Genomic DNA, 23,869 nt, shown 5'->3' on the forward strand with positions numbered 1-23,869 from the left:
TTGTGCAAAGCTCACTGCAGGGCTTCTGTCAGACAATCATCCACACCTGCAGCTCTGTCCATCGATCTGCTGGACATATGAGAGTGACCCTCTGGAAAGGGACCAGGGATGTGCTGTGTGTCCATAGTGACCCTCTGGACAGGCACCTGGGATTTGCTCTGTTTCCATAGTGACCCTCTGGACAGGGACCAGGGATGTGCTCTGTTGCCATAGTGACCCTCTGGACAGGGACCTGGGATGTGCTCTGTTGCCATAGTGACCATATAGACAGGGACCAGGGATGTGCTCTTTGATCCTGACCCTCCACAGCAGGATTGGGAGGGTGGGATGGACCACCACAACCCCACGTTCTACTGATGCACCAGCACACCGCACACTCTACTGGTGCACCAGCACACCGCACACTCTACTGGTGCACCAGCACACCGCACACTCTACTGGTGCACCAGCACACCGCACACTCTACTGATGCACCAGCACACCGCACACTCTACTGGTGCACCAGCACACCGCACACTCTACTGATGCACCAGCACACCGCACACTGTACTGATGCACCAGCACACCGCACACTCTACTGGTGCACCAGCACACCGCACACTCTACTGATGCACCAGCACACCGCACACTCTACTGGTGCACCAGCACACCGCACACTCTACTGATGCACCAGCACACCGCACACTCTACTGGTGCACCAGCACACCGCACACTCTACTGGTGCACCAGCACACCGCACACTGTACTGGTGCACCAGCACACCGCACACTGTACTGATGCACCAGCACACCGCACACTCTACTGGTGCACCAGCACACCGCACACTGTACTGATGCACCAGCACACCGCACACTCTACTGATGCACCAGCACACCGCACACTCTACTGATGCACCAGCACACCGCACACTCTACTGGTGCACCAGCACACCGCACACTCTACTGATGCACCAGCACACCGCACACTGTACTGATGCTCCAGCACACCGCACACTGTACTGATGCTCCAGCACACCGCACACTGTACTGGTGCACCAGCACACCGCACACTGTACTGATGCTCCAGCACACCGCACACTGTACTGATGCTCCAGCACACCGCACACTGTACTGATGCTCCAGCACACCGCACACTGTACTGATGCTCCAGCACACCGCACACTGTACTGATGCTCCAGCACACCGCACACTGTACTGATGCTCCAGCACACCGCACACTGTACTGATGCACCAGCACACCGCACACTGTACTGATGCACCAGCACACCGCACACTGTACTGATGCACCAGCACACCGCACACTGTACTGATGCACCAGCACACCGCACACTGTACTGATGCTCCAGCACACCACACGTACGCACAGGGCTCCAGCTACCTGCCTTGACCTTGCAGCCACACTGGTCTGCTGTTCTTCAAACTAACAACTCCAAGAGAAAAGTTGCTTTTAGTAATTTACTCGTGAGTCCAAATGACTTCATCAACGGTCGTTTAAAGACCCATAAAGACAAAATCCCTGAGATGACAAGTAGAACGTGTTTAACTGGGAAGTCTGAACCAGGGTGACAACAGACATATGCTAACTTGAGGCTCCGCTGCCAGTTAATCACCATCCTGTCTCCAGTCCTGAAGACCACCACTCTGCTTGGTGTCAACCTGCATCAGACCAGCCTCCAAGGAGCACGGAGACAGGTCACTTTGTTTGCTTTCTAACGATCATCCAGATCTTGTCTGGCAAAATACAGGCTGATCCTTGACTCTAACCACAGAAAAACTGCCAGAACTACACCTTTCTGATCCATCACTTTTCTCTGTACTTCATGTCGCTTTGGATCAAAGCATCTGCTAACTGTGAGATCTGTAAATGGATGGGTGTGGCTCAGTGGTTAGAGTGTTCAACTACAGAGAGAGGCCACAGGTTCAAATCCCCCATCCTCCTGTATTCAGCTTTGGAAAATAGTTTCTATAAAATTGATAAAATACATGTGATGTAAAATTATCCAGTTTAGACCAGCTGCTAGCGGAACAGACCGTGCGCCCTGGTCCTGACCTCCGTCCTTAAAACGTTATCGGTTTGAAGGCGACAACACTCTGCCTCAGGGCCCCACAGTTCCACACACACGATCAGCACTCCGATACCATCCCATTTCACGAACCATTGAGCAGATGTACCTCAAGCTTACACACACTAGCGCCTGACGTAGAGAGAGAGAGGGGGGGAGAGAGAGAGAGGGGGGAGGGGTGGGGGGCGGGGGGGAGAGAGAGAAAGAGGGGGGGGGAGAGAGAGAGAGAGAGAGAGAGAGAGAGAGAGAGAGAGAGAGAAAGAGGGGGGGGGGGGAGAGAGAGAGAGGGTGGGGGGAGAGAGAGAACGAGTCTAGATGTTGTGAGATAAAAACACTGCACCGTGAGACAGCGGTCCTCAGAGGTCACAGGTCACACACGAACCACACTGAAGTCTTTCCTGTTCCTGTTTCCTGTATATACACACCGGAACTCGCTCCAGTAAAGAAGTCAGAAATGATCTTTATTCAATTTGAAGCCGTTGTCTTTTAACGGGGTATGAAACCATATCACTATATATCTTCATATTGAACCATACCTCACAATGATCCTACCTTTTATTGCTGAGTTTCTCTTCAGCAAACCAGAGTGGTCGGGCCTGGGACACTGTACACTCCTGGACATCAGGATGGGCCTACTCAAAATGATACCCACAGAGCTGTGTGTGTGTGTCTGTGTGTGTTCAGGGAATGCACCAACACATCTGAACAGTGAGGGCTTTAGTCATGCACACACACTGCCTCACCAAGACCACACCCTCCAAACAAACCCATCATGTAAAGCACCGGAACTTTCTCCTACCTCTCTCTCTTTCCGTCACACACTCACTCACCCTCTCTCTCACTCTCTCCTACCTCTCTCTCTATCTCTTACGCACACACTCACTCTCTCTCCTACCTCTCTCTCTTTCTCTCACACACACATACTCCATCTCTCTCTATCCTACCTCTCTCTCTCTTTTTCTCTCTCTCTGTCTTTCTCTCACACACACTCCTCTCTTTCTTTCATCTTCTCTCTCTGTGTGTGTCTCCCTCACACACACTCATACAGTACACCTTCCCAAACACACACTTTTCACTTTGAACGCCACCATTTTGAATCAAACATTCTTCCCAACGCTCAAGAACTTTGCTTCTGTTTATACATGTTGGAGCAGTGTGACATGGGGTGAATGACCAATGTTCCTGAAACAAGCTGTCTGAGTCCCTCCAGCGAGCTAGCGACCGCAGACCTCAGTCCAGCCTGGAGATCTGTGTCCTTCAGGGGCCTCAGAGGAGGGGGGAGGCCTCCCCCCAGGAACAAGCAGCGCTCCTGGGAGATCATGGGCTGTTTTGCGAGGCAAGGAGGGAGACGGGGAGCCAGCAAAGCATGATCGTTAGGGTGGAAGCCAGCCGCGATCTGTTACGCTACAGCAGCTAAGCTCTGACGCCAGACCCTCTGATTTGGCTAACTCAGCAGATTTGACCTTGCTTCCCCCTCTCCTCCTCCGCCCTCTCTCTCCTCTCTCCCTTCACTCCCTCAGCAAGGGTTCATCCCCCCCCCCCCCCTGCACACAGCTCTGCAGAGTCTACATGACCAATCACGCAATCTCATCAAACTTTTATTTTAAAATCCGGACATTGGACAGGGCAATGTGATGTCTAGTTTGATGTGGTTTGACGATCAAATCAATAGTTTCAAATCAATAAGCTCAATCCCCCAAAAATCTCTCCTTAATCTTTTTTCCCAAATGGTCTCTTTACAGGGCATTAGTTTCATCGGGACAGTAACATTAGGCATCTCAGTTCACGCTCACAAAAGTTTAAGATTCCAGATCAATCAATCAAGCTGCCGATCAATAAAAAGAATCAGTGCGCCTGACACTGAAGAGAGTTCTACTCTGTGTTCGCAGAACGTGTTCTATGACTGTTCTCCGTCACAACAGTCCCGTCTCAAGTTCCACACTCCTCAATCACACACGCTAGCTGCTGTTATGTAACAGGACACTGCGGCGTTGTATGAACCCACGCACCACTCGCCTGGCCACTGAGAAGAAGTTCCTCTCTGCTACCCCTCTCTCATCCCTCTCTCATCCCTCTCTCACCCCTCTCTCACTTCTCTCTCACTCCTCTCTCCCTCTCTATCTCCTCTCTTACCCCTCTCTCACCCCTCTCTCACTTTTCTCTATCTCCTCTCTCATCTCTCTCACCCTATCTCATCCCTCTCTCATCCCTCTCTCACTGCTCTCTCTCATCTCTCACTCCTCTCTCATCCCTCTCTCCTCCCTCTCTCCCCCTGCAGTGTCTCCGTGCATTAGAAAGAGACCACGCTAACACAGCAATAACTGGATGTCTTTGTCTGCTGTAATTATCCTGAGTGGATTTCTCTCCACAGAGAGAGGGACTTCTCTAACGAGGGTACTGTAGGTACTGCTGGAACTAAGGGAAAGAAGAGAGAGGAGAGAGGGGGAGAGGAGTGGAGAGAGAAGGAGGAGAGAAGATGAGAGGAGAGAGGAGGAGAGGAGGGCAGATCATTGCTTACCTTCACAGAGACGTGAGTCCAGGGGACCAGCCGTGTGTTTCACCTGCAACACTCTCAGACTGCCTGCAGACCGGTGGAGGAAAAAAAACACTTTTGCTTTCTCTCCCTCTGAAAAGATAGAAATAGTGTTCAGTCCAAGTCAGGGGGACTGGCTGGCTGGGGGTCTTGTCCGGAATAGCCCACTCTGTCACACGCACACACACACGCACACACACTCACACAGGACTTGTCCTGCCCTGCTGTGTTAGTCAGAGATGGTGGAGCTTAGAGGCACGTTAACATTCTCACACACACAGAGAAACAGCAGCGGTCTAAGAGAACAGCTCTGCCTCTCTACTGTGCTGTCCCGACTCTGCGTCCTCATTGGCTGAGAGCTGACTCAATGAAACTCCTACTTGTCATCAATTGGGCGGAGGAGATTTTCTGTGGCGCACTAAGAGCTGCACTTCTCATCCACTGTTTTTTTCTTTTTTTGCTGTGGTACACGCAGAGGGGAATGCTGAGTATTTAAAACCAGACGCAGGGTGTGAAGGAGGGGTGGAGGGAGGCAGGGGGAGGGAGGTGGGGAGGGAGGGAGGGGGGGGGAGAGGAGGGAGGGAGGGCGGGGGGGGGAACAGGGGAATCGATGAGAGGAGTGCAGAGGGATGCAGACTCTGAGCCGGTAGCCGGGCAGAGGAGCTGGGAGCAGCTGTCCAGCAGCCCTCTCTCCCCCCTGGCAACACCGTAACTATGCAGGACCAAGGTGCGGTGGAGTGTGTGAAGAGAGGAGGGGAAGAGGAGAGGAGGGGAACCAAGGGAGGAGGGGAGAAGAGAGGGGAGGAAAAAAGGGGAGGAGGGAGGGAAGGAAGAAGAGAGGAAGGAGGAGAGGAGGGAGAGAGGGGAAAGAGGGAGAGGAGGGAGAGAGAGGCAGAAAGAGGGAGGGGTGGAGGAAAGAGGGAGGAGAGGAGGGAGAGGAGGCGGGGCTCAGCTGCTAGGCTTGGCTCTTCTGCAGTAAAGCACACAGGAAGTTCTTTCCCGAACAGCCTTGGATGAAAAGACATGAGTTCATCTTTTTTACAGGCAGCCAACATGCAGCTGGTGAATAATTGAAGGAGCCGACAGGAGAGGTGTTCTGCGCAGGAGCATCTCAGCTCTGCTGGCTCCTACGGTATCTCGTTAGGAGGGCTGGGCTGTGGTACTGCCTGACAGGAAGGTCTGATTTCCACCTGAATACCCCCCTAATTATACACATCCCAGTAGAGCCTCCCAGAGTACATTCCGCACTGTGTTCTTGACCTTTAAATAAGATAAGAGAAAAGCAAGCATGGCCCGTCAGTACAGATACAGACAGGGGATTTGCAAATCATCGCATACCTACCTACCTACCTACCCACCTACCCACCCACCTACCCACCTACCTACCCACCCACCTACCTACCTACCTACCTACCTACCTACCCACCTACCTACCTACCCACCTACCTACCTACCTACCCACCTACCCACCTACCCACCTACCTACCTACCTACCTACCTACCCACCTACCTACCTACCCACCTACCTACCTACCTACCTACCTACCTACCTACCTACCTACCCACCCACTTACCTACTGCCTACCTATCTACTGCCTACCTACCCACCTACTACCTACCTACCCACCTACTACCTACCCACCCACCCACCCATCTACCTACCCACCTACCTACCCACCTACCTATACACCTACCTACGAACCTACCTACCTACCTACCTACCTACCTACCTACGAACCTACCTACGAACCTACCTACCTACGAACCTACCTACCTACCTACCCACCTACCTACCTACCCACCTACCCACCTACCTATACACCTACCTACGAACCTACCTATCTACGAACCTACCTACCTACGAACCTACCTACCTACCTACCTACCTACGAACCTACCTACCTACCTACGAACCTACCTACCTACCCCCCTCTCTCCTCCCTCAGTCCCTCCATCCATCTATCAACAATTTCTCAAGTGAGTGAGGAGGATGAGGTGAGGAGGATGCACTGGAACTAGGAAGCCCTGTCCTTCAAACGAACTGAACTGAGGATGACTTACGGAAACATACAATTTAGAAGACTTTAGAAGCCGAACTCGTTTGTACAGGCTCCGACCTGGCGTCACAGTTTACGGCGGGCGGGCACAGGACCCTGGAGCGACCGCTGATTTCACCATTAGGTTATTGAGCGTCTGGGCTCCGTGCCAGAGTCGGGAAGCGAACGGCCGCTAGCCGCCCTGAACGCGTCTCCTCATTGACTTGAGAAATACCCTTGACGCAGGACTGCTCCACGCTCTCTGGACCGACTCAACCGTGGGGTAGAGCGGCACAACAGTCGGTGTTATGCGATACGCTCTGACAAGGTATACGTTTTAAAGCCCAATACAAAAAGGTGAAAACTTTGGTGTTTTGGACTTTGGTAGACCTGCAGACAACGTGAAAACGGCAAATATGTGGCCCCAACTTTTTATTAATAAAATCAAATTTAAAATGTATTGGTTAAGAAAATCTGTGCCACCCACAAAACAATCCTCCCCTGCAGTTTGGAGACCACACCCCGGAGACTGTGTCCCTCAACACGGCCTTCTAACCTTTAGGCCTACGGCGTCAGACTGGAAGGATTTAGCACAGGTACAAGGAGAGCATCAACCTGCAGATCGGGAGGTTGCAGGTTCAAATCCCAGCCCTTGTACGTTGCTGTGGATGAAAACGACAGCTAAGTAGGCCTACATCACATTCTCCCTCTGTGCTTGTGTTTAACTTCAAAGCGGTCTCCTAACTCTTTACTCCAAACATTTAATAGTGAGGCTGGCAGCTCCTGGAAGAGAAAGGATATCTGTCATAGTTCAGAGAGAGGAGAACGAGCTGATGTAAACTCATTTAGCCTGAGTGCTTCGCGTTCTGCCGCCCGGGTATAAATCACACAACTCTGACGCGTCATCAATCAATCAGCCGTTATCACTGTCCCTGTTGTAGAATGAATCCATTGTGTGGGCTTGCACTGACGAGATCGACCTGCACTGACGAGATCGACCTGCACTGACGAGATCGACCTGCACTGACGAGATCGACCTGTACTGACGAGGTCGACCTGTACTGACGAGATCGACCTGTACTGGTGTTGTGGTCTGACTGCCGCCGTCCAAATATCGTTCTGAGGTCATCTGTCATGGGTCAAAAGAATTCGATTATACAACAGGAAAACATTATTTAAGTCAACGCCTCCCTATTGAAGGGTTTTCATGATGAAAGGGAATGAAATATGTTTTCCAAAATATTTTTTTAACCTTTCAAAACTTTTTTTCGAACGTTTTTTTGCACACAGTGAAACGAGAGGGGAGAACAGAGAAGCCTAAAACAGAGTGGAGTAAAGCAAATTACAATAGAGTATAGTAGAGTCCTCATCAAGTACTCATCGATGATGCAACCTATTTTTGAAAATAGGCGAAAATATTTTTTCAACCTCAAACTTTTTTCAAAATATTTTTTCCTATTTTTTTTCCCAAAATAATTTTCCTATTTTTTTCTGTAACCTTTCGAAACTTTTTTCAAAAATATGTTTTCCATTTTTTTCCCCCAAAATAATTTTCCTATTTTTTTCTGTAACCTTTCGAAACTTTGGTCAAAAATATTTTTTCCTATTTTTTTTCCCAAAATAATTTTCAATTTCTTTTCTGTAACCTTTCAAAACTTTTTTCAAAAATATTTTTTACTATTTTCTTTCCCAAAATAATTTTCCTATTTTTTTCTGTAACCTTTCGAAACTTAATTTTTTTTTTTTTTTGTCAAGCGTCAAATATATAATGTATTATATAATGGTGGCTGAGCGGTGAGGGAATCGGGCTAGTAATCCAAAGGTTTCCAGTTCGATTCCCGGTCATGCCAACTGATGTTGTGTCCTTGAACTGATGTTGTGTCCTTGGGCAAGGCACTTCACCCTACTTGCCTCAGGGGAATGTCCCTGTACTTACTGTAAGTCGCTCTGGATAAGAGCGTCTGCTAAATGACTAAATGAATAGCCCTTTTATCCATCTCAGTGCATATTTGTCCAACTCAGCTGGACTGTCCGTGGATGTCACCATTCCCATCAGAAAACAGCAGAGGGTGCTGTTGTCAAAGAAACTACCGCATCCAGAAAGTTTGTTGGCTTTCCGAATGGGCCTGAAATCCCTCAGCACGTCTAAATCATTAAGACACATACAAACCAATTCTAATCGGCTCGCTGTGAACGTAGGCTACGTTTAAACTATTCACATTGCTATCTCTGTACATAACCTTCATGTCTCAGTCAGCATTTCATCTGTCACTATGCCAGTGTCTCTATCACTATGTCAATAATGTCTTCTGATAATATCGCTGCATTGCTTTGCTGCTGTTTATTCTTTAGGTCAAAGCTATATTGTGCGCGCTAGCGGATGTGGGTCAGCTGTTAACACACACTTCTAATGTTTCCATCGCCGGCTTTTAAAATGTTATGTCTTTGATGGTAAACAATAAGAAGTTTATTTATTTTTGAATGTCAATTCCATTTAATGGAAAAAAGTAACAGTAATCATCATCATTTTGTCTCACTATAATAAACCGAATGTACCATTTTTAAAGCGGTCCCATGATTGTGAGGGTCTACCTCTGTCCGCATGCAGGGATGTCCTGCAATGTCACAAGTCATTTTCTTATGTCAGACATCCCTTACAGGCATTCACGTTAAAGTAATTCAAATAAAATCAATATCATAGACTATATACATCAAAGACAAACACATAAATCAAAATATTTTATTGTAACAAACAGTCAAAGGTTGCACATAGTTCTCAAGTATAGAACAGCTAACTCGCAGCTAAAGAACAGCTAATTAAGCTAATCCAGGCTATAGAATTATTGATGCAGAGTTACAATAGGATAAACCAAGGACAAATATTAATATCATCAGACAGTGAACCTGATTGTCTGCTGAATCGGGGGTCTGAGCTTGGATATATCAGTGATCGGATTTGACTACGAGGCATGTAAACGTGCTGATAAAGATGACAAACGTTTAATCTCCATAACGAGAGATGAAGTGGGTGGTTCTGCGGTGGTGTTTCCAGGCTTACGTACACGTTCCTCCCAGAATAATGCACCGTCCTGAAGAAGCAGACAGGATTGGTGCATGAGAGCGCAGAAATTACAGGAAGCGACTTTGCGTTTTAGAACCTTTGCACATTCTCCACTTCCTGTCTGTTGTTATGGAGTGCTGTTACAATTTATTAAAATATATAGTATATCCAAAAGTAATTTCAAGGACTAAGGAGCAGCTAAAGAATGACTCACCTTTTGTTGTAAGGAGCCTAATTCCATTCTCTCCTAATTTGGGACTGTAACAAATAAACAGGTGAGTAAATAGCTAGCGATCAGTGTCAGTTTGAACCATCTCAACAACACAACCATGACAGAAATACGGGCGATGCCAGTTCAAACTGAGACACTGTGTTGTAAAACAATACAGGCTAATTATTACAGATATTTTAGACCAACTTTACAAAAAACTCCACATGGCAACAAACTCCCCAATGTAAAAATCACAGTAACATGCCCCATACTGCTACAGTTCAGAGTTGATAACTGTGAGGTTGATCCAACAGATTTAGTGTGCAGGAGAGAGCGAGAGAAAGGTCCCACTGATGAACGGTTGTTTCTGTCTCTCATACTGCTGAGTCAAGGAAATGTGATTTTAGTTTCCCGGAGCCAAGAGCTGGGAGCGTCACTGCTTCGATTTATGACTTTAATCACGCCCCTGGCCTCCCAGTTTAGTGACCTCCATGTATGGACAGCCTGCCTTAGAGAAGACAGACTTCCCTCAGCGACAGAAATAGACTCCTGTTTAGACCCGTAAGGCTACAGGTGCTCTGCTTTTAAAAGCAAGACCCCTCGTCACTCAGAGTGATTAAAAACGTGTTGGAATCACAGTTCACTACTGGACCTTCTGTGGGTGCATGGAAACTGTCTCCATTTGTGAGTTTCAGTAAAAGTGCTTAAAATAAGGACGAGGACTCAGAGCGCTAGCCGTTAGCCAACTCACGTCCCAACTCCTTGTTCAGGGATGATTTTGCTGGATTCATGTGCACGAGGATATGTGGAAGAATAGTAATTCACTTTTGCAACATGAAAGAGCTGTTCTATAGCATACTTGTATTTAGTTAGTTTTTTAGTTCCATAAACTGAGAAGTGAGATTTAAAAGAAGTGTACCTCACCTGTAATCATGTGCCTGTTAGCTTTTTACTTCTCAGATTCTGGAACCGCAGGCTCTGTTGAAAACAGTAAGAAACAGTATGATCGCAACACAAGTCATTCCCAGGACGAACACGTATTTGCATAATGGACAGATTACCACTTTAACACTTCTCAATCAATCATATTTTAACTGGCTAATAATAACAAAGCTGATTTTAACATTTATCATCATCATTATCATCATCATCTTTTCATCACCATCAGCACCATCCTCATCACCTCCGGTCTGACTCACGTTTGACCTCCAGCTTGCAGGTGGCGATGGCCTCTCCCAGGGGGTTCTTGGCTCTGCAGGTGTACACACCGCCGTCCCAGTTTCCTGGTTTGCGAATCTCCAGAGAGCAGATTCCCTCGGTGAACATCTGCCTGTATTTGGGGTCTTCTCCAATGACCATCTGGTTCCTAATCCACTCGATCTTAGGCTGCAAAGAGACCAGAGAGAGCAGAGAGACCAGAGAGAGCAGAGAGACCAGAGAGAGCAGAGAGAGCAGAGACCAGAGAGAGCAGAGAGACCAGAAAGACCAGAGAGAGCAGAGAGAGCAGAGAGAGCAGAGAGACCAGAAAGACCAGAGAGAGCAGAGAGACCAGAGAGAGCAGAGAGACCAGAGAGAGCAGAGAGACCAGAGAGAGCAGAGAGACCAGAGGTTGTTCACACTCGAATACATAGACTTGAAAGCACAAAAAAATCTGAAAACACAGTGAACACCTAAACACACCGTACAGTAGCTGATCACTGACCCAGACACACACCTTACAGTAGCTGATCACTGACCCAGACACACACCTTACAGTAGCTGATCACTGACCCAGACACACACCTTACAGTAGCTGATCACTGACCAAGACACACACCTTACAGTAGCTGATCACTGACCCAGACAAGACACACACCTTACAGTAGCTGATCACTGACCCAGACACACACCTTACAGTAGCTGATCACTGACCAAGACACACACCTTACACTAGCTGATCACTGACCCAGACACACACCTTACAGTAGCTGATCACTGACCCAGACACACACCTTACAGTAGCTGATCACTGACCCAGACACACACCTTACAGTAGCTGATCACTGACCAAGACACACACCTTACACTAGCTGATCACTGACCCAGACACACACCTTACAGTAGCTGATCACTGACCCAGACACACACCTTACAGTAGCTGATCACTGACCCAGACACACACCTTACAGTAGCTGATCACTGACCAAGACACACACCTTACACTAGCTGATCACTGACCAAGACACACACCTTACAGTAGCTGATCACTGACCTAGACACACACCTTACAGTAGCTGATCACTGACCCAGACACACACCTTACAGTAGCTGATCACTGACCCAGACACACACCTTACAGTAGCTGATCACTGACCCAGACACACCTTACACTAGCTGATCACTGACCCAGACAAGACACACACCTTACAGTAGCTGATCACTGACCCAGACACACACCTTACAGTAGCTGATCACTGACCCAGACAAGACACACACCTTACACTAGCTGATCACTGACCCAGACACACACCTTACACTAGCTGATCACTGACCCAGACACACACCTTACAGTAGCTGATCACTGACCCAGACACACACCTTACAGTAGCTGATCACTGACCCAGACACACACCTTACAGTAGCTGATCACTGACCAAGACACACACCTTACAGTAGCTGATCACTGACCAAGACTGATCAACATTCCATCACCGAAAGAGGAAGTGGCTTTGGTTACCGTGGGAAACCAACATCATAACTACGGTGTGTGAAATGTTTCCCATGGTAACCGAAGCTCCATCCTCTGGTGGTAACGGCTACGTGAGACACGCTGCTCAGGGTGTCTGGTGGCGTGGCCTCGGTTGGGCCCCGTAGAGAGGACCCCTCTGAACCACTCAGGACCCCACAGGAATGCCACACATCTGACCTGCATCCCTGTCTATCTATCACTCTAAGTACGAGGGAAATGTGTGTGTGGGGTGTGTGTGGGGGGGGCTTGACTCTGTGTGTTGTCGGTGTGTGCGGCTGTGAGTGTGTTGTTAGTGTGTGTGTGTGTGGTGCATGGTGTGTTTGGTGTGGTGTGTGCACGTGCTGAAGAGGTTGGGGTGAGGTGGAAGTGGGGAGGATGGAGTGGGCCTCAGGAGGAGGAGAGGAGGAGAGGTGGAGAGGAGGAGGAGGAGGAGAGGAGGAGAGGTGGAGAGGAGGAGGAGGAGAGGTGGAGAGGAGGAGGAGGAGGAGGAGAGGTGGAGGAGGAGGAATATATGTGGGGGAGGATGCAGTCCAGTGACAGATAGGGAGGGAGTGGAGGAAGATGGACCTTGCTAGTGTGCAGGGGTGGAGGAGCTGGAAACATAAACATGTAACTAACTACCCTTCCTGGTCAAATAAAAGTCTAAATAAACAAGGGTGGCGCACTGTACCTTGGGGTACCCCCTGACAGACGCCAGCAGCCTGGTGCTGTAGCCCACAGTGGTGGCTCTGTCCGACGGAGGGGTGGTGAACTTGGGAGCCTCGTTGAAGTCATGCGACTTGAACTCAGGAGGCTTGTAGTCGATAGCTGGGGAAGGAGACCGAAACAGTGAGACAATGAGGAGACTGTACAGGGAGAGACTACAGGGGAGAGAGTACATGAGATAGACTACAGGGGAGAGACTACAGGGGAGAGACTACAAGGGAGAGACTAAAGGGAGAGACTGGTGTTCAGTTGGCAGGGTTGGAAAACCTGTTTCTGCTTTGTAATGGAAGCTTAGTAAACTGAGACCACGAGCTGTGTGGTGAATCAGATATAAAAAGACTTGAGACCAGAAACAGATGCTGAGCAGAGAATCGGGGAACGTTCTGGAAGAACAGAAGGAGTCTAACCCGTCTTCAGGATAGAAGCCGTTTCCTTGGCCATGGTAGCGTCCTCGCTGATGCCACACTTGTTCTCAGAGAACACCCTGAAGGAGTAGGTGTTGCCCATGATCAGGTCAGAGATGGTGGCGTTCATGCGGTGATAGTGTTCCAACACTGTGAACCAGTCCTGGGGAACACACACACAGAGAAACACACACAAACACAACGTAACATCATTAGAATAAAAATTGTATACATAGCAGACATAACTGTGTCACTGGTCACTGACTCCCTCTCTCCCTCCCCCCCTCCCCCCCTCTCCCCATCTTTCCCTCCCTCCCTCCCTCCCCCACAGAGACCATAAAAGTGAGTCTCTCTCTCACCCCAGTCTTCTTGTCTGCCTTCTGGATGGTGTAGCCAGTGATCTCTGTGTTCCCCTTGTCCTTGGGGGCCGTCCACTCCAGAGCCACGTTGAAGCCCCAGGTGTCCAAGACCTTCACACTGGCGGGGGGCCCTGGAAGCTCTGGGGGGGGGAGATCACCACACGCTGCTTTATAACAACTCACTCCTGTTGCTAAGCAGACGCCGTTTAAATGACACACAGCACAGGGAGGGGTTCGAACCTTTCCATTCTTCAGGTGGTTATTGTGACCAGGTGACATTCCACAAACCCACAGTATTAAAATATAACAACGTTCGAGGTGGTTTGAGGGGCTGAAGAGTTTCTGTCTCACCGACAATCTGCAGGATGAGGGTGGCTTTATCCTCGAAGCTCTCCACCTTCACCGACATCTCGTAGTGACCCGAGTCATCCCTCTCCGCCGTGCGGATGAACAGGATGCTGTCTCTCTCTGTGCTGCGGACGTTCACCTACCAGAACATCACACAGACATCTTCGTCTTGGAAACATCAACAGCAGTGAATTGCAGAGTAACAGTAGTTCTTTAACAGCAGAATAACAGTATCTGCTGTTGAATGGTCTGATATACTTTCTTTCCTTGGAAACATACGGTATCTGCTGTTAAATACAAATAACAGTGCATACATATGTCTGTCTCCCATAGACATGAACACACACAAGAACTATGGTAGCCTACATCCACCAACTGTCATCCACCACCACCGCACACTGCCTGTACCTTCTTGGTGTCCAGAGGCTGGCCGTCCTTCGTCCAGGTGACCAGTGGTTTGGGTTTTCCCTGCAGGGAGACGCAAACCACCCGATTTGAAAAGAATACCAGGAATGACCTTCAGATTCAGTTTTATACAAGGATTAACATTCAAATGCACAGTTTTCCAAAGCCGATAGATGTGAAATCTCACACCAACAATGTAACTTTGAATGTTTACACACATTTAAAATGTGACGTATTTTAACACATTTAATTTCAGTGTTTTTTTCTGGTTTCTCTTCAGTTGGGTGGGTGCTCTTACGCTGAAGGGAATGGTGAGGTTGACCTTGTCTCCGACGCTGGCGACATATCGCTGCCTCAGGAAGCGAGGCAGACGAATATGAGGACGTTCTAGGGAGAGGAAACAGCGTTTAGATTTACATTTAGTCATTTAGCAGACGCTCTTATCCAGAGAGACTTACAGTAAGTACATGAACATTCCCCCTGAGGCAAGTAGGGTGAAGGGCCTTGCCCAAGGACACAACGTCATTTGTCGAACCAACAACCTTCCTATTACTAGCCCGATTCCCTAACCACTCAGCCACCTGACTCCCGTTGAACACAACCACCTTCTAAAACATGTCGGAGGTCAAATTACTGACACCTGCACTTCTTAATCAAGAAACTAAATGTCTTCCTATATGAGAGAATATGCTGGGTATATACGTGTGTATGTGTATTTGTGGGTTAGGCTTTGTGTGTGTGTGTTCAGACAGTGTGAGATGAAACAGAGCCAGTTGCAAGTTGCTGTCCTTCTGTGAAGGACATATTCTGTAACTACAGTGCAGTGCTGTTCTTCTGAGACCTTGAAAGTTAAATATCTACAGAATAGTGCTGTTCTTTTAACTTGTCAGACAGGTCAGGTTTTATGAGAGCCACCTGCCACGTCCAAGACGGTAGCACTCTCCAGGGTCTGGAAATAGACTGGAGTGGTATCCAACCGTGGTCTGACCATGTGGTGTGTGTGTGTGTTGGGGGGGTATGTGTGTGAGGAGGGGGGGGTGTGGTGTGTGTGTGTTAAGGGTGTGTGTGTTAGGGGAGTAGTGTGTGCGGGAGTGTGTGTGTGTGAGGGAAGGAGGGTTTTTCTATATGTGTGTTTGGCTCAATCCAGATGAAAGAAACCATAGAATGAATGTGCTCCGAAAGCAGGACCCAGGAGAACGCTTTCTGAAGCTGTCGACGTCCAAAACCAAACTGCATCATAATCTCACCTAGATCATGAAAACCACAACACCTGAGATCTTGTGGGAAAAGACCAAAGCAATAATGTTTTTCTGTTTGCTTTTAAACTCTGTTCGGTGGTCTCAGTTCCAGACCACCGAGAGCCTCGCGTCTCCTCAGTTCCAGATCACCGAGAGCCTCGCGTCTCCTCAGTTCCAGATCACCGAGAGCCTCGCGTCTCCTCAGTTCCAGACCACCGAGAGCCTCGCGTCTCCTCTGTAGTGTCCCAGCTTGACACCCCTCATAAAGGAGGCGTTGGGTCTAAGAGGAATCCCAGCTGTAAGAGTCTGTGGCATGTTTCAAAATAAACAGTGGATATCTGGCCGTGTCAGAGGCCTTAGCTGCCATCTGAGAAGGCAGATCCCCCACCCCCCCTGGGTCGAGAGAACTTTCCGGAATGTTTCTCCAGGACCACCCCCACCTCCTACAGCTGACACTTGTCACCATCGCTCTTACGGGAATCATCTTGACACCTCCTCCTCCCGCCCCTGCAAAAAGAGAGTTCTGCAAAAGGCTTTGACGCAAAGCCAACCCTTCCGATTTTAATCTGTGTTAATTGCAAACACATACGATCGGTTTTCGTCCCAAGGCATGCTGGGAAGGCTAGCGACCGTTCGTTTGCGGGACACGGTTCGTCCCGGCCGCCTCGAAGCTGCAAGGGACACCAGACCTTCTGGCTGGAGGACCTCCAGACCTCAACTGGTCAGGATCTCAGGTTTAATCCGAACCCACTTCAACTCTCCATTTTTCACACGGTCACTTTTCTCCACAGCCTCAGCCCAGCATGCGGGTAGATAATATGACCCTTGCGTTTCCAAGTCACTATAGCGTGTGCCCTTTGTTAAGGGGTGAAAGGCGTTTGAGTCATTAAGGGTGGACACCATTCCAAACACGCACGCTAATGGTATAACAGAGCATTGGTTTGAAGGTCTCACAGGACCTGCGTGGTGAGAAGGTATGGGATTGCTGCAGATCAGACTCTCACAGGCGCTGCGTGGTGAGAAGGCCACGACTCCATCATTCTGGCTACCCAGGGAAGTGTCAACACAACCCGGATATCTGAAACCAGAAACACTGCTGAGCTGGTCCACGTAGCAGGCAGATGCCCCCTTCAGCTACAGCAGGGCTGGCGGAGTTCAGAGTCCTTCTGCAGATTGGTAATGTAATACTGGACGGTAGATGTACAGAGAAGTCCTGTGTCGGGCAGGTAGATGTCGGGGGGGGGGGGGTGATTTCATGTGCCAGAACAGCTGAACATAGACCTCCAGTACCTGGACTGCCGACCAGGACCGTGACAAAGTTAGGCTGTGAAACACGTGGTTTCGTCATGTAATAGAGGACAGTTTCTGTTGGTGTCTCATAGTCCTAAGAGTCACTTATTTGGTAGCTGTCTTTGGACCACAACTTTAACAAAACAACTAGCCCAAACCCAAACAAAACACCTCTGATATCCTTGACCAGGACGTGATTTAATAAAATATTAAAGTTCAGTTAAATGTGAGGGGATAGCTCAGTGGTTAGAGCACGTCTGAAGACCAAGAGGTCTCAGGTTCAAATCCGACCCTGTACGGTCTGTGACTTAAGTGGTTTTATTAAGTGTCTGGTAAAATGTATGTATTATTTTTACTATGCATTTTGTCCACGTTTCACAAAACTAGGAAGGAAGGTTATAGCTCAGTGGTTAGAGCATCTATCTGTAGATCAAGAGGTTGCAGGTTCAAATCTAACCTTTTATCCTCTGGATAAAAGCATCTGCTATCTGTGTACATTATCATCATGTTATTTGTCCACATGTTTAACCAAACTGGGAAGGGTGTGACTCACTGCTTAGAGCACACAGTAGATCACAGGCTCAAATCCCCCCTGTACCGTATCTCACTTTGAATAAAAGCATCTGGTGAAAATGAATGTATCATGTCTGAGAAAACAGCGTACCTCCAACCTCCTTGACGAGGACGGGCTCGGGGTGGCTGGCGGGGGGGCTACGGCCCGCAGGGTTCATGGCCACCACCCTGATCTTCAGACGGTCGCCTGTTGTCTGGTTCTTGATGACGTAGCGACAGGAAATGGTCAGATCCTCGTTTGCGGCCTTCCAATCCTCGGCTGAGGCAGAGAGAAAAAAAACAAGCTGAGGACAATTTTCATGCTTTATTTGATAGTTTTCTAAGTGAAGTGGGACAGGAAAGGCAGGGAGAGAGAGAGGGGAAGACATGCAGCAAAGGACCCAGGTTGGATTTGAGCTACTGGGCCACTTCCTGATTCTGCATTTTGATATCTGTCCTGTTCATGTTTGAACGGTGTTAGTTTGAAGAGACGGTGCTGTTTTCCTCTGGGAACCAGTAAAGAGCTCCTCTACTATAAGCTCAGTGTCTAATCTAGTTATTGTGTCATCAACACCTTTATGGTTTTGCCAAAGGACGCAATGAGGACAATGACTACTGTCAACAATCTCAACAACATCCCCATCAAAGATGTCACAGCCGTATAAAACTGTACTTAACGCTTTCTGATGGACGGCATTTCAAGCATAGCACTCACAAGGTAAATCCGCTTTTAGATTTGAGATAGACTACATTTGTGACTTTATGAAATGTGTTAATGCATACTGGATGAAGGAAAGGTCATGCACAAGGTGTTGATAGACAGACAAGTCTGTAACCGCTTCCACCACAGGAGTAGGCTGCGTGCGGCACATCATCTAGCTCGTTTCAGCAGGGTGTTGATGCTGGGGCCTGTTAGTGATGTCTGAAAAGGAGAGATATCTAAAAGTGGGACAGTTGGGAGCTGATCCAGGCGCTGGAGATTCCCCAGTCCTTCTACGGAGAGGTTAGGTACAGTATAAATCCCCTGGTGACACGTTGGGGGACAGGTGCAACTGAGAGGTCTGACCAGCTAGTAAACCCGTAATTTACAATGGTCCCGGGCTTAAATGAAGGCACGGTGTCCTCAGTCGCAGTCCTCGAATGACATTTACAAGGTGAGGGTGGAGGGTAACATTTCTGTAATGTCGTAGAGATCATCTGGAAGTCTTTCATTTATACCTTCAACGTACAAAGTAATCAATTTAGTTTCTGGTTTTATTAATGTATTTTATTTTTTCTGTTCTGATCTGTTAATCTCTCCCCCTCTATACTGAGGCCTCCTGGGACACACCAGTGTGTTCAGAAGCAGATCCCCCCTCCCACCTCCCCCAGACACAGAGACACTTCCCAGTAGCAGCTGAGCAGAGAGAGCATGTGAGGACAACCCTACACAACACACCTGACAGACAGCTGGAGAGACAGACAGCAGGAGAGACAGACAGACAGCAGGAGAGACAGACAGACAGCAGGAGAGACAGACAGACAGCAGGAGAGACAGACAGCAGGACAGACCGGCAGACAGTCGCCCATACTCACTTCCCTCCTTGCAGATCTCCACGGTGTATCCGTCTAGACCAGAGTTGCCGATGGTCTCCGGGGGCCTCCAGGTGATGGTGACAGAGGTGTCACTGACGTCCTCCACGGCCAGCTCCAGGGGCACGCTGGTGGGCTCTGGGAGAGGCACACACACCCCGTCACTCACAACCCCAACAAGGACAAGACTGCGTGCTTACGTGTGGCTCAACCATGAGACTGTGTGTGTGTGGAGTTATCAATAATTCTCTACGCCGCTGTGGATCAAATGAATGGTGAAATCTAAATGAAATTAATATAAACATCCAGGTTGTGTAATATTTAAGGCTCTGGTTCTAAATGACCCAGGGTAGAACACACAGCACAAACGGATGAAGAAACTTCTGTCCATCTCACAAACAAACCATCATCTGAAACGTGAGGATATACAGTATAATACTAATAGGGATCACACACTACAGTAATAAACATTGTAGTACAATAATACAGGGTTGTAGGTTTGTTTTCAAATGGATGCGTCCGTTGGGATATCATTTTCCTCATAAACAGTGGGTTAGACAAGGACATGTCCCACCCATGTATAAGGAAACCTACACCCCTGCAATGATACCCTGTCATTAGAAATCCAGTATGTGGAGAGTTAGAGGCGACACCCTGGCTGTTCCAGGCACATATTAAGCCTGCTCCCTGACTCCAGCACAACCTGGAGTGGTCACTGTAGGACCAGGCTTAATCTGCACCTGTGACCCCAGGTGACTCTCTATCTGCACCTGTGACCCCAGGTGACTCTCTATCTGCACCTGTGACCCCAGGTGACTCTCTATCTGCACCTGTGACCCCAGGTGACTCTCTACAGGGGACCTTCTCGGAGCGCTGGTTTACCTTTCGGCGGGGGTGGAGGTGGGGAAGGAGCTTTAGGTTCCTCTGGCACAGCGGCTTCTGCAGCAGGCGTTAACACGTTAGGTAAGCATGGTGACATTAGCTGGACAGTAAAAGCAATGGACATTGTCAGGATACTCAGCATTCAATCAGCTCCTCAGACCTCTCTCTCTCTCCATGTAAACCATATTCATCCTGTTGCATTCTGGCTACCACATCCAGACAGGGAACCTTAATCCCCCCAACACATACACACACACACACACAGCCTGGAACAGGAGTACCCAGGGTTATCAGCAAATTGACCGTTAATAGAGTAGCCTAGCTGTTAGCTGTAAGGTGTTTCAGAGGACGTGTTGTATGACTTTATAATAAAAATAATCTCGTTTTGCCGCCTCTGGAGCCGGAGGCACGGCAAGTTAGCAGCTTTTACCGTCAGCAGGGGCGGCAGCGGCGGCTTCCTCTGCGGGGGCAGCAGCAGCTGGTGTTAAATGTTAGACGATTATGTTAAAAACATTGCTTTAAATAATAAAATAAACAACAACAGAAACGAATGAAGCAATAAAATTCGCAAATGTAAACACTAGATGTCAGTATAAAAAGGTTATAGTTAATTTGTTAACAATAAAGTGAATTCATGAAGGTAGACTTGGGTTGAGCCATCTCCTACGCCTACCATCGGAAGGTTGCTCTGCTTCAGCGGCAGGTACGGCAGCGTCCTCGGCGGCAGGAACAGCAGCGGCGGCTGGCATTAGATGTTAGCACATCAGTACGATTAACTGTGACCCATGTATGCAGTGGTGTGAAAATGCGTCAGAGATGACTGGTCAACATGCTAACTCTGTCGAAGGCGTTACCGTCGGTTTCAGCGGGCGCGTCTGCAGGCGCATCAGAAGCAGGACCCTCCGCGGCGGCAGCGGCAGCGTCAGCTACTGTTATCAGTTAATAAAGCCACCGAGATTAAATACACTGTTAATAGAGTAGCCTAGCTGTTAGCTGTAAGGTGTTTCAGAGGACGTGTTGTATGACTTTATAATAAAGAGAATCTCGTTTTGCCGCCTCTGGAGCCGGAGGCACGGCAAGTTAGCAGCTTTTACCGTCAGCAGGGGCGGCAGCGGCGGCTTCCTCTGCGGGGGCATCAGCAGCTGGTGTTAAATGTTAAACGATTATGTTAAAAACATTGCTTTAAATAATAAAATAAACAACAACAAAAACGAATGAAGCAATATGTAAACACTAGATGTCAGTATAAAAAGAAGGTTATAGTTCATTTGTTAACAATAAAGTGAATTCATGAAGGTAGACTTGGGTTGAGCCATCTCCTACGCCTACTATCGGATGGTCACTCTGCTTCAGCGTCCTTTAATATAAGGACTTTAACATGTTCGAGGAAGACAACGTGTGAGCTAGCAAAGCATGTGTTCCCAGATGGTTGAGAAGGCGCCATAGAGATAGAAGTGAGGCCTGGATTCTTCCGTACAAGACAAGGCTACATAGTTAGTGGCCTGATGGAACTATAGAGTGCTAGAAATGTAATCTCATTGTATCAGTTAATACAGCATGCCACATGCATGCCCTGTTAGACCTGGACACTTAAGGTCCCTTGTGCGTAAAAGCGCTGGTTTGCGAGGTGAGGAGACCGGATAATAGCGTGGCAAACAGCGTTTGACCACAAACAACATCATTGCTGGATTTGTCCGCGGGCCACCGGGCCTTCCAGACAGGCTGAGAGCAAAAGGTGCGCTAGTTTGTTTGAAAAGAGGCAAGGGTTTATATTTCCTCTGAATTAAACCGGTTTGCGATTCAGAAAGACAGCGTTCCACGAGCCACAGCCTACCACATGTTGATGTTGAGGTGGAGAAGCTACCAGAATAGAAAAGTTGATAATATAGGATCTAATTATTCACCGAGGTCGATCATCGGTTGAAGAGATTGTAATATACAACCAAGATCGCAATCCCTACTATCCCACTGCTCTCTGCATTGATCTCAAATTACCCTCTGGTGGTGGGGTAGGGGGTTTGGGCTCCTCGGCTGGCGGGGCGGCCTCTCCAACGGCTGGTGCAGCCACCGAGGCACCCTCCGTGGCTGGAGCTGCTTCGCCTCCCTCGGCGGGGGCAGCCTCAACGGGGGCAGCCTCCACGGGGGCAGCCTCTACGGGGGCAGCCTCTACGGGGGCAGCCTCTACGGGTAATGCTTCAGGAGCAGGTTCAGGGGCTGGTTCCTTCTTCGGGGCCGGCTCTTTTTTCGGGGGTTTCTTGATTGGGGCCGGTTTAGCAGGCATGGTGGCGGTTGAAGCTAATTCCCCGAGTCAGTAGGCTACGCGTCCTCAGAACTGTATCCAATGCCTCTGGGAATAGGGGAGTTCCTTGGTTTTATCGAGGTGTCTTGCTCAGGCTCCACCCCTTAATGGATTTGATGAAACAGATAGCTGACTAGACTTTTTATAGAGCCGCCTTGGCAGCGGAATCATAAATGTATTCCTAAAGGAGCTCACTTATTAAAAGTAGACTTGGGTGTTGAACTGTCTTCTCGGTCCAACTTGGTTTGAGGCTATATAGTTAGTGGTTTGAAGGAATTAAATGAATTTCATTTCATTGATCATTTAATACAGCATGCCACATGTGTCACTATATGACTTGGACAGTTAAGGTCCCTGGTGCGTAAAAGAACTGGGAGGCACGGTGTAGAGACCGGTGAACACTTAACGGGGCAATAGCTTGTGTAAATTACTTTTGGCAAACAACTGGTGTGCACAAACAACATCATTGCTGGATTTGTCTGCGGGCCGCCGCACAGGCGGAGAGCAACGGCGAGCTTGTTTGTGTGAGGGGAGAGCCATGGCTTATCTTTCCTCTGAACTAAACCGGTTTGCGTTTCAGAAACATAGCGTTACCATGACCCACAGCTTACCACATGTTGATGTTGCCAAGGAGAAGCTAGGCCTACCAGAATAGAAGGCTTATAAGAAAGGATCAAATAATTCACCGAGGTCGATCATTGGCTAAAGAGATTGAGATCTACAACCAAGATTACGCGCTTGAACGCTATCCCACTGCTCTCTGCATTGATCTAAAATTACCAACTGCTGGTGGTGGCTCCTCGACCGCAGGGGCGGCCTCTCCCTCGGCGGGTGCGGCATCCGGGGCTCCCTCCGTGGCTGGAGCTGCTTCGCCCCCCTCGGCTGGGGCGGCTTCGGCTTGGGCAGCCTCGGCTGGGGCGGCTTCGGCAACGGGTTCAGGGGCTGGCTCAGACATGGTGACGGTTGAAACTAATTCCTAGTCAGTAATGTCCTCAGAACTGTATCCAATGCCATCAGGCATGGGGGAGTTCCTTTGGTTTTATAGAGGTGTGTTGCTCGGTCTCCACCCCCTTATATATTTTATGTAACAGATAGCTGACTACATGCTTATTATAGAGCCTTCTTGGCAGTGGAATCATAACTATAGCCAGTCCTACAGATGCTTTGCTGCCTATAACTCTGCG

General features: G+C 48.7%; 2 protein-coding genes across 5 annotated transcripts in view; one reads left to right on the plus strand and one right to left on the minus strand.

Moving 5' to 3' along the window:
* Positions 1–274: 274 nt before the first annotated feature.
* tnni1b (troponin I type 1b (skeletal, slow)) overlaps positions 275–23,869 on the plus strand; it is a 106,301-nt gene continuing 82,706 nt past the window's right edge. Inside the window, exon 1 of the mRNA XM_062473456.1 lies at positions 275–278. The gene's annotated coding sequence lies outside the window, so the exon portion shown is untranslated. The remainder of the gene's footprint in view (positions 279–23,869) is intronic.
* mybphb (myosin binding protein Hb) lies at positions 9,358–23,712 on the minus strand. Of its 4 annotated transcripts, XM_062473315.1 has the most exons (18): positions 22,382–22,748; positions 21,481–21,528; positions 21,241–21,315; positions 21,060–21,128; positions 20,817–20,864; positions 20,387–20,440; positions 19,508–19,642; positions 18,045–18,212; positions 15,151–15,239; positions 14,856–14,915; positions 14,451–14,586; positions 14,100–14,239; positions 13,744–13,903; positions 13,302–13,438; positions 11,103–11,289; positions 10,828–10,881; positions 9,907–9,950; positions 9,358–9,720 (listed from the first exon to the last, which is right to left on the minus strand). In XM_062473315.1, exons 1-16 carry the CDS (start codon positions 22,665–22,667, stop codon positions 10,853–10,855), a joined length of 1,821 nt encoding a protein of 606 aa, XP_062329299.1. In that variant the 5' UTR covers positions 22,668–22,748; the 3' UTR covers positions 9,358–9,720; positions 9,907–9,950; positions 10,828–10,852. The 4 variants fall into 4 exon arrangements, with proteins under 4 accessions (XP_062329299.1, XP_062329324.1, XP_062329308.1 ...); XM_062473340.1 differs by lacking the exons at positions 20,817–20,864; positions 21,060–21,128; positions 21,241–21,315; positions 21,481–21,528; positions 22,382–22,748 and adding an exon at positions 23,466–23,712; XM_062473324.1 differs by lacking the exons at positions 20,817–20,864; positions 21,060–21,128; positions 21,241–21,315; positions 21,481–21,528 and having other exon boundaries at positions 22,382–22,747.

This window comes from Osmerus eperlanus, chromosome 1, assembly GCF_963692335.1.
Source record: "Osmerus eperlanus chromosome 1, fOsmEpe2.1, whole genome shotgun sequence".
Taxonomy (NCBI): Eukaryota; Metazoa; Chordata; class Actinopteri; order Osmeriformes; family Osmeridae; genus Osmerus; species Osmerus eperlanus.

What these genes read in the sequence shown, in the direction of transcription:
- mybphb (XM_062473315.1), bottom strand. Translation starts at nt 22,667, where the DNA reads ATGCCTGCTAAACCGGCCCCAATCAAGAAACCCCCGAAAAAAGAGCCG. An exon ending in ACCTCACCATTCCCTTCAGC is followed by an intron (nt 14,916 to 15,150) that starts GTAAGAGCACCC and finishes GTCTCCCTGCAG; the next exon opens with GGAAAACCCAAACCACTGGT. An exon ending in AGGCAGACAAGAAGACTGGG is followed by an intron (nt 13,904 to 14,099) that starts GTGAGAGAGAGA and finishes TGTGTTCCCCAG; the next exon opens with GACTGGTTCACAGTGTTGGA.